Raw genomic sequence first — 16,859 nt, 5'->3', positions numbered from 1 at the left:
GGCTTTGGGAAGGAGGTGCCAGACTTTAATACTTTAATACTCCAATTTACTGGGAACATTCAGGGGACTATCCTAGTCCCCTAATCCACTGACCACACACCGCTGGCCAGTAGAGAGTCCAGGGAGCTCCATTGCATCCTGCATTGCTCATCTCAGAAGCTCTTGCCATAGGATTGCCCCCAAAACATTCTCTGGGTACCATCATGCCATCAGTGCAGGGCATCTTGCAGAGTATTACGAAAAGAGACAGGTGCCTGCCCTCAAGAAGCTTGCAGTGTGAAAGACAAGATATAAAGTTATCCTTCTAGGTTAATTTTTGGTAACTTGATACATCAAGAAACGTGTAGACTTTATATTTCCCCTGTGGACCACCACACCCTTTCTTGAACCTTGTGGAACCTAACCCTTCAGGAGGCAGGCCAGTCCCAATTGGGTCTCCATAGCAGGACGGGACAGACCTTTTTGGCTCCATGGGCCACATCCTTACCAGGATCTGCCTTGTGAGCCAAAGTGGACGGGATGGCAGGTGTGCCCTACCTGTCTAAATCCCTTTTGTTCCCATCACAGTGGCTCTGGGTTTGAAATAGCACAAACATAAGTGCACTGACTTGTGTACCTTTTGGATGAACTTGGGCCTAAACGCATAGAGAAATTTAATACTAAATTAGCAAGTGCTGAGAAGGGGAGCCTCTTTATTCTCTCTGAGGTTTAAATAAGGTTGTTAACATTGCAAGTCTGCTGTTGTAATCGATCCTATAGGTTTGGCATTTATAGCTATATTCTCTCCTAAAGTGTACAATGAGAACAGATGGTTCACCTACGTATTTTCTCACCTCAACATGATCTATGGAATGTTTTGATGGTTTTATAATGCCATGTTTTCTCCTTTTCCTCCCAATTGCCATTTCCTGTCTTGTTTTTGTGAGCCTGCTTTTGATTTCTGTACAGTGGCTAGCATATTTTAGGCATTTTTATCAATAATAAAGGATACTCTTTTGAATGCCATTCACTTATTGTTACATCTGTTTGATTTTTCAGGTGAAGATGAAAAGGTACTTTTGCCTAAGAAAGAAAAAATGAAGCTGCGAAAGGAGAGGTGGTTGCAAAGTAAGTCTTTTTTTGATGAATCCTGTTTTCACAGAAGCCAGCTAACTCTTCAATGCTTAAGACTTTTACCTAAGAATATTCTGTGCAGTAGGCAAGCACCTGAAAATCTATATGGGGATCCACCTGACCGGAAGCAGTTTCAGATGCTCCCTGAAGCTCTGTTGGCTGATTGCTCAAGTAATTGATATGTTCAGCTGGTGGCACTTGTAATACTCAAAGTTGTTCCAACTTTGCTGAATTATCTCACAAGTAATAGATTATCAAAACTCATGTACAATATTTTTAAAACAGGGTTAGACAATCCAAAGTGAATGTTATTTCCAGACTTACAAGCACTCGGAGCCAGAGAAATGACTACACCCCAGAGGACAGGATCACACTTCAAAACGACCTTGACAGATTAGAGAACTGGGCCAAAACAAACAAGATGGACTTTAACAGGGAGAAATGTAAAGTATTGCACTTGGGCAAAAAAAATGAGAGGCACAAATACAAGATGGGGGACACCTGGCTTGAGAGCAGTACATGTGAAAAGGATCTAGGAGTCTTGGTTGACCACAAACTTGACATGAGCCAACAGTGTGACGCGGCAGCTAAAAAAGCCAATGCAATTCTGGGCTGCATCAATAGGAGTATAGCATCTAGATCAAGGGAAGTAATAGTGCCACTGTATTCTGCTCTGGTCAGACCTCACCTGGAGTACTGTGTCCAGTTCTGGGCACCACAGTTCAAGAAGGACACTGACAAACTGGAACGTGTCCAGGGCAACCAAAATGGTCAAAGGCCTGGAAACGATGCCTTATGAGGAACGGCTAAGGGAGCTGGGCATGTTTAGCCTGGAGAAGAGGAGGTTAAGGGGTGATATGATAGCCATGTTCAAATATATAAAAGGATGTCACATAGAGGAGGGAAAAAGGTTGTTTTCTGCGGCTCCAGAGAAGCGGACATGGAGCAATGGATCCAAACTACAAGAAAGAAGATTCCACCTAAACATTAGGAAGAACTTCCTGACAGTAAGAGCTGTTCAACAGTGGAATTTGCTGCCAAGGAGTGTGGTGGAGTCTCCTTCTTTGGAGGTCTTTAAGCAGAGGCTTGACAACCATATGTCAGGAGTGCTCTGATGGTGTTTCCTGCTTGGCAGGGGGTTGGACTCGATGGCCCTTGTGGTCTATTCCAACTCTATGATTCTATGAAGTCACTTCCCATGGAAGTGAGAAGGGGAAAGTAGATGTGCTCATGGAGCTGTGGACAGCCTTTCTCTATGGGTCGCCGTATGCTCATTTCACTTTTAGTGGCTAAATTTCCAAGGGTGGTGGTGTTGAGGAACAGGAGAATTCATGTAAGTATTGATAGAGAAAAGCAGCTGCCAGTTCTAGGATCAGACTTCTCTCTTTGCCTTCAGAGGAATTTACAGAATTCTTAATAGGAAGAAAACTAATAAATGAATCTAAAGAGAACCCACCCACATGACACGCATGCGCGCACACACAATATTAAAAAAGAAAGTTTACTACCCCAGCCTTCTCCCTCCCAACTTCTCTTCTTCCCCAACCTTAATCCGCCTATAATATTTGGGCCTCACATTGAATAAAACTGATCTGTAGAAAAGATTCTGTGAACAGAAAACTGAGACACGGTATGTACTTTTGTAATACAAGAAAATCTAAATAATAATAATAGTAACAACAACAAAAATTGGTCAGAACCTGGTTTACACATGGCTAATTATTGCATGAGGATTTAAAATAAGTTCATAGGAGACTTGTTCAGATCTTGCAGGATGAGATTAAGAATAGGCCTCTGGCTTGCATGCTTCTTCCTCTGCTTTCTTCAGCTCAGGAATGAATTATGGAACTAGTCAATCCCATGTTTCTCTCCCAGTGGGCTTATTGCATCCCACTTTCTACCCCACTTTCCTTTGTTGAGCAAAGATACAGTGGTGCCCCGCAAGACGAATGCCTCGCAAGACGAAAAACTCGCTAGACGAAAGGGTTTTCCGTTTTTTGAGTCGTTCCGCAAGATGAATTTCCCTATGGGCTTGCTTCGCAAGACGAAACGTCTTGCGAGTTCTTGCGAGTTTGTTTCCTTTTTCTTAAAGCCGCTAAGCCGTTAATAGCCGCTAAGCCGCTAATAGCCGTGCTTCGCAAGACGAAAAAACCGCAAGACGAAGAGACTCGCAGAACGGATTAATTTCGTCTTGCGAGGCACCACTGTATCTCAGCCTTAACCTTGTCATACATGAGAATACCTTGGGTTCGTGGTGGGGAAACGAGGACACAGAAAAAAATTATAGAATGAAAGGCAAAATCCTCCCTGCTCTGTGGTGAGACTGTCTTTTGCAGGGTTCAGGCTGAATACTCACAGAGGGTAAAGCTCTGGAGTTGCTTCCGCAGCAGCCAGACTCAGGCCAGTCCCTATATAAGAGCAGCACCTGTATTCCAGTTGCAAGCTCTGCCTTTACTGAAAGGCGCCTCTTCACCTGCAGGGGCCCAGGCCACCCCAGCAGTCTCTTAATCCTATGGGGCCAGGGAAATTGGTCATCACATGGATGCTTCTGAAATAGGGTCCTCCGAGACGTAGTTCTCTTGTCACAGATACTTTCGTTGGTTGCAGGGGGTTGGACTTGATGACGCTTCCAACTCTCCAATTCTGTGATTCTAAGCCAGCACCCTTGGCTCCCATTGCAGAAGTGTTTCTGCCCTCGCTTGCAGTTCTTTTTCTGATTCAGAGTCTCCAAACTTCATCCCTTGAAGAAGGTGAATCTGCCTCCAGGGCCATGATACCTCCTTCGATTTGATTGAAAAGTAAAAATTGGATATTCTCACAGGTGTGGAAAGAAACATGTGAAAACTGCATTATTAGGCCCACATGAATAATGTTTCCTGTTGTATAATAACAGGGTGTTCACTTGAAGGAATTTAATTAGACATTTGGTAATGATATATGTTTTCACTTCAACAGTAACTTGTCTATAAAGCAGATAATGTTTTCCTAGTATACAGTAAATTTCACTTATACAGAAAATTGTTGTAAGATTTAATCACTTGACGATTGAATATATTTTTGGTATCTTCAAAAGTATTTTGGGATTAGTTTGCTTTCTGCCTGATTTCTTTTTTGAAGAGGAGATGTAGATGCCTTTTGCCCTCCCCTTTTTTGTTTGCCTGCTGGGAACTGAAGTTCTGCCTAATGGCGTAATAGAAATTATTCAGTTTATATTCTATTCCAAACAGTGGTAAATCATATCAAACTAAAGCCAAAAAAGATGCAGTTTCAGCCACTAGAATCACAGGTAAAATGTCTCTGTCCTTAGAAAGATTTCATAAGAAAAGAATTCAGAATCAGGTATGTCTAAGCTTAATTTTTTGAAAGCTTTGAAGTAATACAACTTCATAGTGCTGGACCAAAAACAGGAGTACTGGCGATCAGAATGCATGTGCTCTCCAGCCAAGAGAGCCCATCCGAGGTGAAGTATACACATCCACATTTGTCACAAGCATCTGAAAAGGCAAACGTTAACAGGACAGCCAAAAGAAACAAGGATGTTGTAAATTCCAGCTCCAAGGATTCCAATGAAGGGCTGAAGAGATCTAACCACGTTGAAAGGATTCTATCTTCTGAATCACTTCTGAATCCGTAGAATCTTATCTTACTTTCGAGCTGAATCATTCATACTAAGGAGATCAGAGGGACACTGTGACCTCTTTGAATCTACATGATAGTGAGTTCAAAATGGGCATATGTGGCTTAACCATCCCCTTCTCTCTCTCGTTACAGCAGAATGGGTAAAGTTCATTAACTCCTGGTTTTATGCTGTGCACTTAGGTAAATTATACCGGATCTTACATCTGAGTGAACCTGGAAAGCTCCCTTTGGTGCTCCGATGCCATGCGACTCCTTTTGTTCAGTTCTGTAAGCCCCAACCCTGGCTGACTGAATGTTTCCAGTGACCAGGCTGGGTCACTGCATGCCTCCCTCTCCTATTTCACTCTAGCATTGTGGCAGAAATAATGTTATTGCCCCAAATAATATTTCAGCTAGCAATTAGTCAGTATGGATAGTTACCCTCATGGGTCAAGCAAAATATTTTTTCCCTAAAGAAAGAATGATGGAACTATGACAGGACCCTGTAGTTAATAAAAATGGACTTGAAACAGACTTCTCAGACATAAGACTTTAAAAAGTGGTAAAGACATTTTAGAGATTCAGTTAACAGAATTTAAAGTAGAATCATAGAATCATAGAATCATAGAGTTGGAAGAGACCACAAGGGCCATCGAGTCCAACCCCCTGCCAAGCAGGAAACACCATCAGAGCACTCCTGACATATGGTTGTCAAGCCTCTGCTTAAAGACCTCCAAAGAAGGAGACTCCACCACACTCCTTGGCAGCAAATTCCACTGTCGAACAGCTCTTACTGTCAGGACGTTCTTCCTAATGTTTAGGTGGAATCTTCTTTCTTGTAGTTTGGATCCATTGCTCCGTGTCCGCTTCTCTGGAGCAGCAGAAAACAGCCTTTCTCCCTCCTCTATGTGACATCCTTTTATATATTTGAACATGGCTATCATATCACCCCTTAACCTCCTCTTCTCCAGGCTAAACATGCCCAGCTCCCTTAGCCGTTCCTCATAAGGCATCATTTCCAGGCCTTTGACCATTTTGGTTGCCCTCCTCTGGACACGTTCCAGTTTGTCAGTGTCCTTCTTGAACTGTGGTGCCCAGAACTGGACACAGTACTCCAGGTGAGGTCTGACCAGAGCAGAATACAGTGGCACTATTACTTCCCTTGATCTAGATGCTATACTCCTATTGATGAGGCCCAGAATTGCATTGGCTTTTTTAGCTGCCGCGTCACACTGTTGGCTCATGTCAAGTTTGTGGTCAACCAAGACTCCTAGATCCTTTTCACATGTACTGCTCTCAAGCCAGGTGTCCCCCATCTTGTATTTGTGCCTCTCATTTTTTTTGCCCAAGTGCAATACTTTACATTTCTCCCTGTTAAAATTCATCTTGTTTGTTTTGGCCCAGTTCTCTAATCTGTCAAGGTCGTTTTGAAGTGTGATCCTGTCCTCTGGGGTGTTAGCCACCCCTCCCAGTTTGGTGTCATCTGCAAATTTGATCAGGATGCCCTTGAGTCCATCATCCAAGTCGTTGATAAAGATGTTGAATAAGACCGGGCCCAAGACAGAACCCTGTGGCACCCCACTAGTCACTCTTCTCCAGGATGAAGAGGAACCATTGATGAGCACCCTTTGGGTTCGGTCAGTCAGCCAGTTACAAATCCACTGAGTGGTAGCATAGTCAAGACCGCATTTTACCAGCTTCTTTACAAGAATATCATGGGGCACCTTGTCAAATGCCTTGCTGAAATCAAGGTAGACTACATCCACTGCATTCCCTTCATCTACCAGGCTTGTAATTCTGTCAAAAAACGAGATCAGGTTAGTCTGACATGACTTATTTTTCAGAAATCCATGCTGACTATTGGTGATCACAGCATTCCTTTCTAGGTGCTCACAGACTGTTTGCTTAATGATCTGCTCCAGAATCTTCCCTGGTATTGATGTCAGACTGACTAGGCGGTAATTATTTGGGTCCTCTCTTTTCCCCTTTTTGAAAATAGGGACAACATTTGCCCTCCTCCAGTCTGCCGGGACTTCGCCTGTTCTCCAGGAATTCTCAAAGATGACTGCCAGTGGTTCTGAAATCACATCTGCCAGTTCTTTTCATACTCTTGGATGCAGTTCATCTGGCCCTGGAGACTTGAATACATCTAGACTAGCCAAGTATTCTTGTACTATCTCCTTAGTTATTCTGGGCTGTGTTTCCTCCGCTGAATCATTTGCTCCAAATTCTTCAGGTCGGGCATTGTTTTCTTTATCGGAGAAGACTGAGGCAAAGAAGGCATTGAGGAGTTCAGCCCTTTCTGTGTCCCCTGTTTGCATTTCACCATCTTCTCCTCTGAGTGACCCCACGGTTTCTTTGTTCTTCCTTTTGCTACGAACATACCCATAAAAGCCTTTTTTGTTGCTTTTAACCTCTCTAGCAAGCCTGAGTTCATTTTGTGCTTTAGCTTTTCTGACTTTGTGTCTACACGTGCTGGCTATTTGTTTGAATTCCTCTTTGGTGGTTTCCCCCCTTTTCCATTTTTTGTACACATCCTTTTTTAATCTTAACTCAGTTAAAAGTTCTTTAGATAGCCACCCTGGCTTCTTTAGGCACCTTCCATGTTTCCGTCTCATTGGTATTGCCTGAAGTTGTGCTTTTACTATCTCCCTCTTAACAAACTCCCAGCCATCTTGAACTCCCTTTCCTTTTAGTATTACTGTCCATGGGATCTCACCCAGCACTTCCCTAAGCTTTATGAAGTCGGCTTTCTTAGTATAAAGTATACTCCATGGGTAGGCAAACTAAGGCCCAGGGGCCGGATGCGGCCCAATTGCCTTCTAAATCCGGCCTGCGGATAGTCCGGGAATCAACGTGTTTTTACCTGAGTAGAATGTGTGCTTTTATTTAAAATGCATCTCTGGGTTATTTGTGGGGCATAGGAATTCGTTCATTCCCCCCCCCCCCCAAAAAAAAAAAATAGTCCGGCCCCCCACAAAGTCTGAGGGACAGTGGGCCGGCACCCTGCTGAAAAAGTTTGCTGACCCCTGGATACTCGCTTAATAATTGTTTCTCCCTCCTGCCCCTGTTTTTCAGAAATAGAAAATATCAAGCTAGCAAAACAACAACAAAAAGCGGAAGCAAAGCGAAAAGCTACCCCAGTAGTTGGAGATCTGCATCCTCTGATGGACGCTCTGCCTGAGCTCTCAGACTTGGTAGCTGTCAGCAAGTTCTGCAGACATCCTAAAACGTAAGTATAAGTGCAGCACACGGAATTTAGGTAAGCTGAGGTGGTAAACAGACTTTGAAATTGGAACCCTTGCTTTTTAAATTAGGGTCTAAAAGCATGAAGTTATTCTCCATCTAATTTATTATATTCATTAGGGTTATAGAAACATGGTACAGTGGTACCTTGGTTCTTGAACTTAATCCGTTCTGGGAGATTGTTTGACTCCCGAAACCGTTCGAAAACCAAGGCGCGGCTTCCGATTGGCTGCAGGTTTGTGGCATTCGGGAGCCAAAACATACGAGTTCCAAGGCGTTCGAAAAAGAAGGTACTATAGCAAAGTAAATCCTGGTGGATTTACTAGCCAGTTTTTACTAGCTGCCACTGAAAGTCCTTGTGGTTGATTTCTTGCATCATTTGAGAATCTTCTCTTATTTGAATAGTCACGTTAACTGCCCTAGGAAGACATGGAAACCTTTGAAGGTAAAGGAGAAAAGAAAATTAGTTATGATGATAAGTATGTGAAGACCAAGATTTTCAATAATTGAGCACTGAAGGTAAACACGATGCTTAGAAAATATTTGCAAGTGGGTACAATGAAGTTGCTCTACATCCACACAAGATTTTCATTAAAAGTTCACATGCTCATGATCTTGTCTCAGAACAGGAGTTCCACTGACCTCTCAGTTCCTAATTCTTTTTACCTCATAAATAGGGGCTAAAATTAAATTCTCGACACAGATGCATGTTTCTTAAGAACAGGTTTTATTGTAAGCTTTAGAACTGGCGTGCGAGAGGCTTTTCCCTTCCTGGTGTTGTGCTCCATCAGCCTTCGAGAGCTTGCTCAATGATCAGGGATGGTGGGAATCTGGCAACATCTGGAATGACATGGGTTCCTCAGCCCTGCTCTAAAATGTCTTGTCGTCAGACTTGGTTTAGGCATTTAGCCCTTCTGGAGTCTTCAGTTGTGTGGCTTTCTTGCTGTTGTGACTCTTTAATAGACACTCTGTCCAGCAATCCTGTGTATATCTATAGAGGAGTCTTTCCCACTGGGCTCAGCAGAACTTCCCCGCTTGAAAAGATGTTTAGGACTGCTGCCCTGTCCTAGTTCCCTTCACTGTTAGCATGGGAAAATCTTTCTTCCTTTGATTTACCACAGAATAAGGCATTTTAGTATTGACATTTTCAGAAATGCGGTCTTATTCAGTGGTTGTGTGAATTCACTTAAGTTTTTTGATAGCTTGATATCCAGTGGAACAATTTTCAGAATACTTTCAAATCTAATGGATTGTTGCTTACAATTTACAGCTGTCTGAGTTATTTTGTTTATATCCCCTCTCATTTCCCCTTTCCTGATTAAAGCTTACTTTGAATAGGATAGGTTCTTATTTTTGGTTATTTGTTATACTTTTCATTACAATTTTAATATTAGAAAAATGATATGTTAATACTTAAAAAGAAGAATGAGAAAACAAGAAAATATGTACATCAACATAATACAGAAAAACATGTAGCAGCACCTTGTCTTCAAAGTTATTGTTTGATAAATGTATAAACAAAGACTGTCTCTCAGAAAACCTAGCAACTGGTTTCCTAAAATAACTCATTTTTGAGATGTCAACTTACACCAAAAAAAAGCTTGCTTGTTTTTTGTCTGTTTGTGTTGGATTTCCTCTGGGAATTGTGTTACGGTTGGCTAACTTCGAAACAGTTCAGATGCGTTAAGCCAGTAGATCCAGGGTATTGTAATTTATTTTTATTTATTGCATTTAAATCTTGCTGTTTTCTCCAAGGATCTCAAAGTGCCACACATGTTTCTTCCCCACGACAGTAACTGGCTTAAGGCCACCCAGGGAGTTCCTGGCCAAGAGGGGATTTAAAGCCTGGTCCCTCGGGTCACAGTCCCAACACCTTAAGCACTCCCCACATGGGCTCAGGGCAGGAGACCTCTTTCAACTTGAGGGCCACATTCCCTGCTGGTCAACCTTGCAGGGGCCGCATGCCTGTGGGGGTGGGGCCAGAGGCAAAACATCAGCTTTGCACAGGAGGCGAAATGCTTCCGTCGCAGTTCAGAGACACATTCCAGGCAGCTGAAACCCTAGGCAGGAGTGGCCTGAGGGTGTGGGACTGAGGGGGCAATCTGGCCTTGGGAGAGTCCCCAGGGTCAGATAGTGAAGCTGGAAAGCCATGTTGACGCCTAAGCCGGAGAGTCCTCGCCCCTGTGGTGGGGACTTTAAGAACGGCAGCAATCCTGTGCATTTGACGTGTGTTATTCCAGCCATGTGCAGCTGAAGGCAGGCTGGTTAAAACTGTGCAAGTCAAGCGCCAAGCAAGGCAGGGGAGCTGGAAAGCTCTTTTTGCACTGGGCAACCCAAGCAGACCTGGTGCAAAAACATTTCTCAAGCTTTTGGCCTTGCTTGGAGCTTGACTTGCGCAGTTTTAACCAACCTGTCTTCAGCTGCGCATAATAATAATAATAATAATAATAATAATAATAATAATAATAATTTTATTTACAGTGGTGCCCCGCAAGACGAATGCCTCGCAAGATGAAAAACCCGCTAGACGAAAGGGTTTTCCGTTTTTGAGTTGCTTCGCAAGACGAATTTCCCTATGGGCTTGCTTCGCAAGACGAAAACGTCTTGCAAGTCTTGCGATTTTTTTCGCCCCCCCTTTTTTCCAAGCCGCTAATAGCCTTTTAGCCGCTAAGCCTTTAATAGCCGCTAAACCGCTAATAGCGCTAATCCGCTAAGCCACTAATAGGGTTGCTTCGCAAGACGAAAAAACCGCTAGACGAAGAGACTCGCGGAACGGATTATTTTCGTCTTGCGAGGCACCACTGTATATCCCGCCCTCCCCAGCCGAAGCCAGGCTCAGAGCGGCTAACATCAAATGTATAACACATTAACATAAAATCAGACAATCAATTAAATTAAATACATCCTCAAATCAGATCAGGATCAGAATAAAATCCAATCAGATGGCAACGCCGCATGCCTGCTCTTGGCTTGCCTGCTCTGGGTGTGCTGAGAATGCTCTCTGTGTCCCTCACCCACTAGTCGGGGGGGGGGGGCGGCACCAAGGAGCATGACAGGAACACTACAGGTTTTATTTTTCAAAAGATGGAGACTCTTCCCCGTCCCCCTTTCAGATTGACACAAACCCTATTCAGTTTCTCAAGGATGCTCCAGAAATGATTGTGCTAAACAGTCATGAAAAGGAATGAACTTCAGAATGAAATGGTCAGAATCATTTTAATGTGGGCAAGGGTGGGGAAAGATGTTTAAGGTTCATAACCAAGCCCAGAGGATCAAATAAAAGTTTTACATTCTACATTGAATTCTTTTATTTAGAAGCAGCTACTAGTTAGTTCAAAGTCTAGAAAATGGTTGCTGCACCTTCTTGTAGTAAATCCACTTTGCAGTTGTAAATCCACTTTGTAGTTCCTCCTTTGTGCAGGGGCTGTTCTGGTTGTTCACAGTCTGAATCTGTTGCATGTGCTATTTAATCAGCACAAATTTTTAGAGGATTACAGTTATTGCATAAATGAGGAATTATACTCCCAATGATTTGTCAGCTTTTAGTCATAGAAGATCAGATTCTCCAGAAATGTGATCCCCTGCTGGGGATAAGTGCATTCAATTGAGGTTTTATTCTGATTTATAATGAATGAAGTCTGCAACATGTAATGAAACAAGGATGCCTTTCATGATGAATAAATAAAATTGAGGAGGCGGGCATCCCAGCAGCACATCACAGGCACTTGAGGCAAGTTTCCACAAGTGGCACAGACATCTGTATATGGGAATAAGTCTTATTTCTTGGGCTAGTTACAGGTCACATGCATTTGATCTCAAAGAGAACTTTGGGTTAACCTGAAGTCTGATAAGACATTGATTCAAATCTGTAACGAGAAGCTTAGAGAGTAGTCTTAATATAGTCTTATTCAGGAATAACATGGGTTTCACCTGGGACTACTTCACTAGGAACCGATGTTTTATGTTTCTAGAAGTAACGAGAACAGTGCAGTTTGCTTTGAAGGTTTGGAGCAAGGGGCTGCCGGGCTGCAGATTTTCTGTTGTCTCTTCAGCAATTGTAGGCCGTCTTCTCCTGGGTGATGTGCTGGCTTCTTCAGAAGGCTCTTGCTGCATAGCCATCCCAGAGCATACCTTGCGGGGGGAGGGGGGCGATGGCAGCCTCCTTCCAGTGCCCCCAATTTTGGAGATGCCAGTTTTCTTTCCCACATATTAGAGCTGTAAGTTCTCCGTGGAGGATTTCATCTCAGCACTATTTTAATCTAGACATTTTTAAAATCATCAGACAGTAGTTTTGACAGGTTTGTGCTAGATCATGAAAGAATGCAGTTAATCACTAAAGTATGTATTTATAACAGTGAGTAACAAAGCAGAAGACACAACATTCTCAGGGCGAATCATTTTGGCTTCTGTTGCTCTGACATGAATCAAAGGGTGCTGCTGCTGCTGCAGCCTTGGCAGAAGCCAAAATGTTTTGCTGTAATAATTTAACATCTACTTTGTTAGCTGCTGTAGTTTATGAGAGAGAAATAGCAAATTCAGAGTTTGTCGAAGGACAAAAAGTCCTTTGTAAAACCTCAAAGGTCTCTGTGGCCACAGAATGCTAGGTAAGTGCGGGGGGTGGGGTTTGAGACGGGAAGGGGCCTGGAGTGGCTGGAAGTGCACACTGCAACGTTTTTGGCAGGTCTTTGGTGTCAATACTGTTCTCAATTAATACTTAGTTTTTGTTTTCTTCAGCCCAGCAAAGAAGATGCTGCTGACTAACTTCTGTCAGATGAAATCAACCCAGAAACGCCAAGTCTTGTGAGTAATGGTGGGACAGTCACAAGAAGCCCTTCTGGGCAGCAAAGTCAAAACCTGTCTTGCCTTAAAATAGAAGAAGATGCCATAAGGGCCAGTGATGCGGCTCTTCTTCCCCATGGTGTCCTGAAGTCATGCTCCTCTGCTCAACCAGCAGCAGAAACCAACTCTGAAGTAGCAGCATGGACACCATCCCATAATTTCCGAGGAACTCCGCTGCCACCTAACCATCCCAGCATCCCATGTTGGTGCCTTCAATGCATGGCGAAATGTGTAGGATTGCTCTCGCTCTCCCCGCCCCCTTTCTTTCTCCAGATAGGCGACTGCACATCCCCCATCCAAGGCCTCCCATCCTAAGCAAGTGAAAATTAAACCCCACAGAGGGCACTTCATAGAATAGAATCATAGAGTTGGAAGAGACCACAAGGGCCATCGAGTCCAACCCCCTGCCAAGCAGGAAACACCATCAGAGCACTCCTGACATATGGTTGTCAAGCCTCTGCTTAAAGACCTCCAAAGAAGGAGACTCCACCACACTCCTTGGCAGCAAATTCCACTGTCGAACAGCTCTTACTGTCAGGAAGTTCTTCCTAATGTTTAGGTGGAATCTTCTTTCTTGTAGTTTGGATCCATTGCTCCGTGTCCGCTTCTCTGGAGCAGCAGAAAACAACCTTTCTCCCTCCTCTATGTGACATCCTTTTATATATTTGAACATGGCTATCATATCACCCCTTAACCTCCTCTTCTCCAGGCTAAACATGCCCAGCTCCCTTAGCCGTTCCTCATAAGGCATCGTTTCCAGGCCTTTGACCATTTTGGTTGCCCTCCTCTGGACACGTTCCAGTTTGTCAGTGTCCTTCTTGAACTGTGGTGCCCAGAACTGGACACAGTACTCCAGGTGAGGTCTGACCAGAGCAAAATTTCATATTGCTCCTGCTAAACTTCTCTGCTGATGATCAGGGCCTCTAAATCATAGCTCCCCTTTTGAAAACAGCAGCTGAAGTGACACCATGGTCTCTTGCTGGGTGTTGGCATGTCATCTGCTTCTTCAGAACCTTCCGTGCCTTTAGACGTCGGAGTGAGCGAGTCCCTCCTGCTGTGCTTTTGCAGAAGCAAGAGGTTTGGGCAAGTCCATTTGTCCTTGGGAAGTTCTCAGTCTGTGTCTCACTGATCTGATGACTCACTTGCCGGGGGCCAAGGGCTCTGCTGCATAAGTGGGCTTTGCTAATGCAAAATTTGGCAATTTGCCTTGTTCCTCTTGGGTATTTTTGTTCACTGATTGCAGGGGATAGGGGTGGGCACTTCCTAAGAATTTAGCCAAGGCAGCGCCAATATCCTGTTCTCTTCTCCCCCCTCCCTCTTCTGGCAGAGTTCTGTAACCTTAGTTCTGTTTGTGCCAGAGAAAAGTCGACAGGTCAGGAAAATGATTGTACTCGCCGACGCAACACCATCCTGTTTATCCAAAGCAGCTAATTTGGGAAATGATAATGTTATGCATGCAAGAGGAATAAAGACTAAAATGTTAACTGAAAAAGACAAGGCATTCCAGGTCCCAAAGACGAGGGCTATGTTCATAAACTTTTATTGCACTAGCCAAAGGCCAGGGCATCAGTAGGGGTATGTACCAATCACAAAAGTTGGTTCAGACCCCAATTTGGTTCTTTGGAATGAGGAAAAAAGCAATCATGTTCTTCTCCCCTGATGTTTTGTGAACAAATGTTCTGAAAATTGCATACATAAGAGAGCTTACCTTATCACCGGATAAGAAAACTGGCAAACTGCCGTGAAATATGGCCACCATTTTTGGTAAGGGGACTTTCCAGGTAAAATCAGTTCCTCTGATGACAACTTGGCCCTGTTAGTCACAACGATCTCTCACGTAACTCTCCCAGTGCGGGTGTTTCTTCTTCCTTCCCTCAGCATTCCACCCTGGTGTTTTCCTTATAGGATAAGCTTAGTTCTGCTTTCAGCATATGCTTGTCTGCAGTCGCTTTTTGACATCTGAATTGCCAAGCCCCACAAAGTGCTTCAAGGGTTCCAGTTCCCACTTCACCTCCAACAAGCCCCAAACCTTTTTGAGGTGCCACACTTCATCTTGGATTCAGGATTTGTCTGAATTCAGTGCACACTCCTGCTGGATAGCACATACACTCCTTGTGAGGCTTGCAGAATTACAGAACTGCCCTTAGCTTCAGTAGAGCTGCCCAGTAGTGTTGTTTGCATAAACACATGTAGCAACTGTACGCCAGCTAAACTCCATTGTGCCTGGCTAATATAACTTGGATTCTTGCAAATTCAAGCGAGATATTATAATGAGAGCACTGGAGGTAAGATTGTGTTTCAAATAAATCCAGAGAGCTCTTCTGCTCAGAGACATACCGGTAGCTCAGAGGGCCCCATATTTCCTCTCTCCCCCCGCTTTTTTTAAAGTTTAAAATGTTAAGCTTTTCTTGGCTTATAAGGCAGCTAAGCACACTGCAGAGCCCAGAGCTGATAAGACCCTAGCCAAGACCATATTCATTTCCCTATAAATTAACAAATGCACATTTTGGGCAATCCTTTAAATACATAGCTACACTTTTGCTCTGTGAAGAATGCTATTGCCAGATACAGTGGTACCTTGGTTTGCGAACAAACATGTCAAACCTGGAAGTTCATGTCCTGGTTTGCAAACTTTTTTTTGGATTACAAACCCCCCCCTTTTTTGGGGGGGGGGGATTACGAACAAATTTTTCTTGGAGGCCCCATTGGCAAAAGAGCGCCTTGGGTTACAACCTGTTTTGGTTTACAAACAGACCTCCGGTGTGTACATGACACACTCCTGATTTTATGTTACTTTTCTCAAGCCGCCCTAGAAGCCCTGGTTTACAGACTTTCATCAAGTAATTCAAAGAAATAGGATGAAAGGTCCTATTTGTGACCTCCTGGTTCTATGCTCTGCACAGCTGCAAGGAAAGGGCTCTGTCTAATTGAACTCAGACTGTAGTAGGTATGTTATGCTATTCTCATAGAATAAGTTTGAGTCGTTCAAGGAATATGGAAGACACACTTGGATATGAGCATCTTCAGGTGTTGGGAGTCCTGCTGTTTCCACATGACTCTTCCTCGTGAGCTCTCTTACACTGACCCCCATAATTCACACAGCAGATGTGCCTAGATGACACCCTCCAGTTTATGCCTTTTTGTTCCCCGGGGTGTGCTAGAAGTTTAGTCAGAGCCAGGTTAGGTTAGCCCCACCTGAATACAGTGAGTGACTTCACTCAAGGACTGGTAGTACAGTGGTACCTCAGACGTCGAATGGAATCTGTTCCGGAAGTCCGTTTGACTTCCAAAACATTCAGAAACCAAGGCGCAGCTTCCAATTGGCTGCAGGAGGCCCCTGCAGCCAATCAGAAGCCGCGTTGGATGTTTGGGTTCCAAAGAATGTTCACAAACCACGGCGTTCGGGAGCCAAAACGTTCAACTCGCAAGGCTTTTGGGATCCAAGGTACAACTGTACTTTTAACTTGCCTCTTGTAATGCTAGCCTATCATCTGATGCATTTTCTCCCTTTTTTCTAGGATGCAGGAAGTAGCACAGTTCCACAAGACTATATCGGATCCTTTGTTCAAAGCTAGCCCTTTGACGGTCCTTGGTGAGCATCTTTCCAAAAGACTGCAGCTGGAGAGGGAGGGAAAGCCATTCTGACATCATTGCTGGGGCTGTTTGAGAGCACAAGAGATTGGATTCTCGCAGACACACTGCATGATGACCTTACATGCCCAGTATGCCAGCATAACTTGCAAGAGTCCACAGGATTATGACATTCAGTGACCTTGTTTTCCGCCAACAGAAATAAGGCTGCCAAGACTGATGATTGCCAGTACTAGCTGCAAAGCTCTCTGCTGTTTTGCTAGAAGCTCTTGGGGATTGTTCTCGATTCCCACTCTGTGCTATATCACGCACCAAATGTTGTTTCTCTTTTCTTTCCATAGTTCCTATGAAGTATAACATCCTCTCATCTATGCAGCATTTGCATCATTCTCCTGAAATTATATTTAATAGAGATTAAGTCTGATCCTGTTTCCACGAACAATTCAACCGAA

At 43.8% G+C, this 16,859-nt stretch overlaps 1 protein-coding gene across 1 annotated transcript in view; it reads left to right on the top strand.

Moving 5' to 3' along the window:
• Positions 1-16,777, top strand: part of SLX9 (SLX9 ribosome biogenesis factor) — a 33,864-nt gene extending 17,087 nt beyond the window's left edge. Inside the window, exons 3-6 of the mRNA XM_028703649.2 lie at positions 1,039-1,107; positions 7,810-7,963; positions 12,712-12,777; positions 16,335-16,777. Coding sequence (XP_028559482.2) covers positions 1,039-1,107; positions 7,810-7,963; positions 12,712-12,777; positions 16,335-16,461 — 416 coding nt within the window. The 3' untranslated portion in view covers positions 16,462-16,777. The remainder of the gene's footprint in view (positions 1-1,038; positions 1,108-7,809; positions 7,964-12,711; positions 12,778-16,334) is intronic.
• Positions 16,778-16,859: the final 82 nt, after the last annotated feature.

The sequence above is a fragment of the Podarcis muralis genome, chromosome 1 (genome assembly GCF_964188315.1).
Source record: "Podarcis muralis chromosome 1, rPodMur119.hap1.1, whole genome shotgun sequence".
Taxonomy (NCBI): Eukaryota; Metazoa; Chordata; class Lepidosauria; order Squamata; family Lacertidae; genus Podarcis; species Podarcis muralis.
The sequence above is the reverse complement of the archived record's forward strand: the minus strand, read 5'-3'. Positions and strand labels throughout refer to the sequence as shown.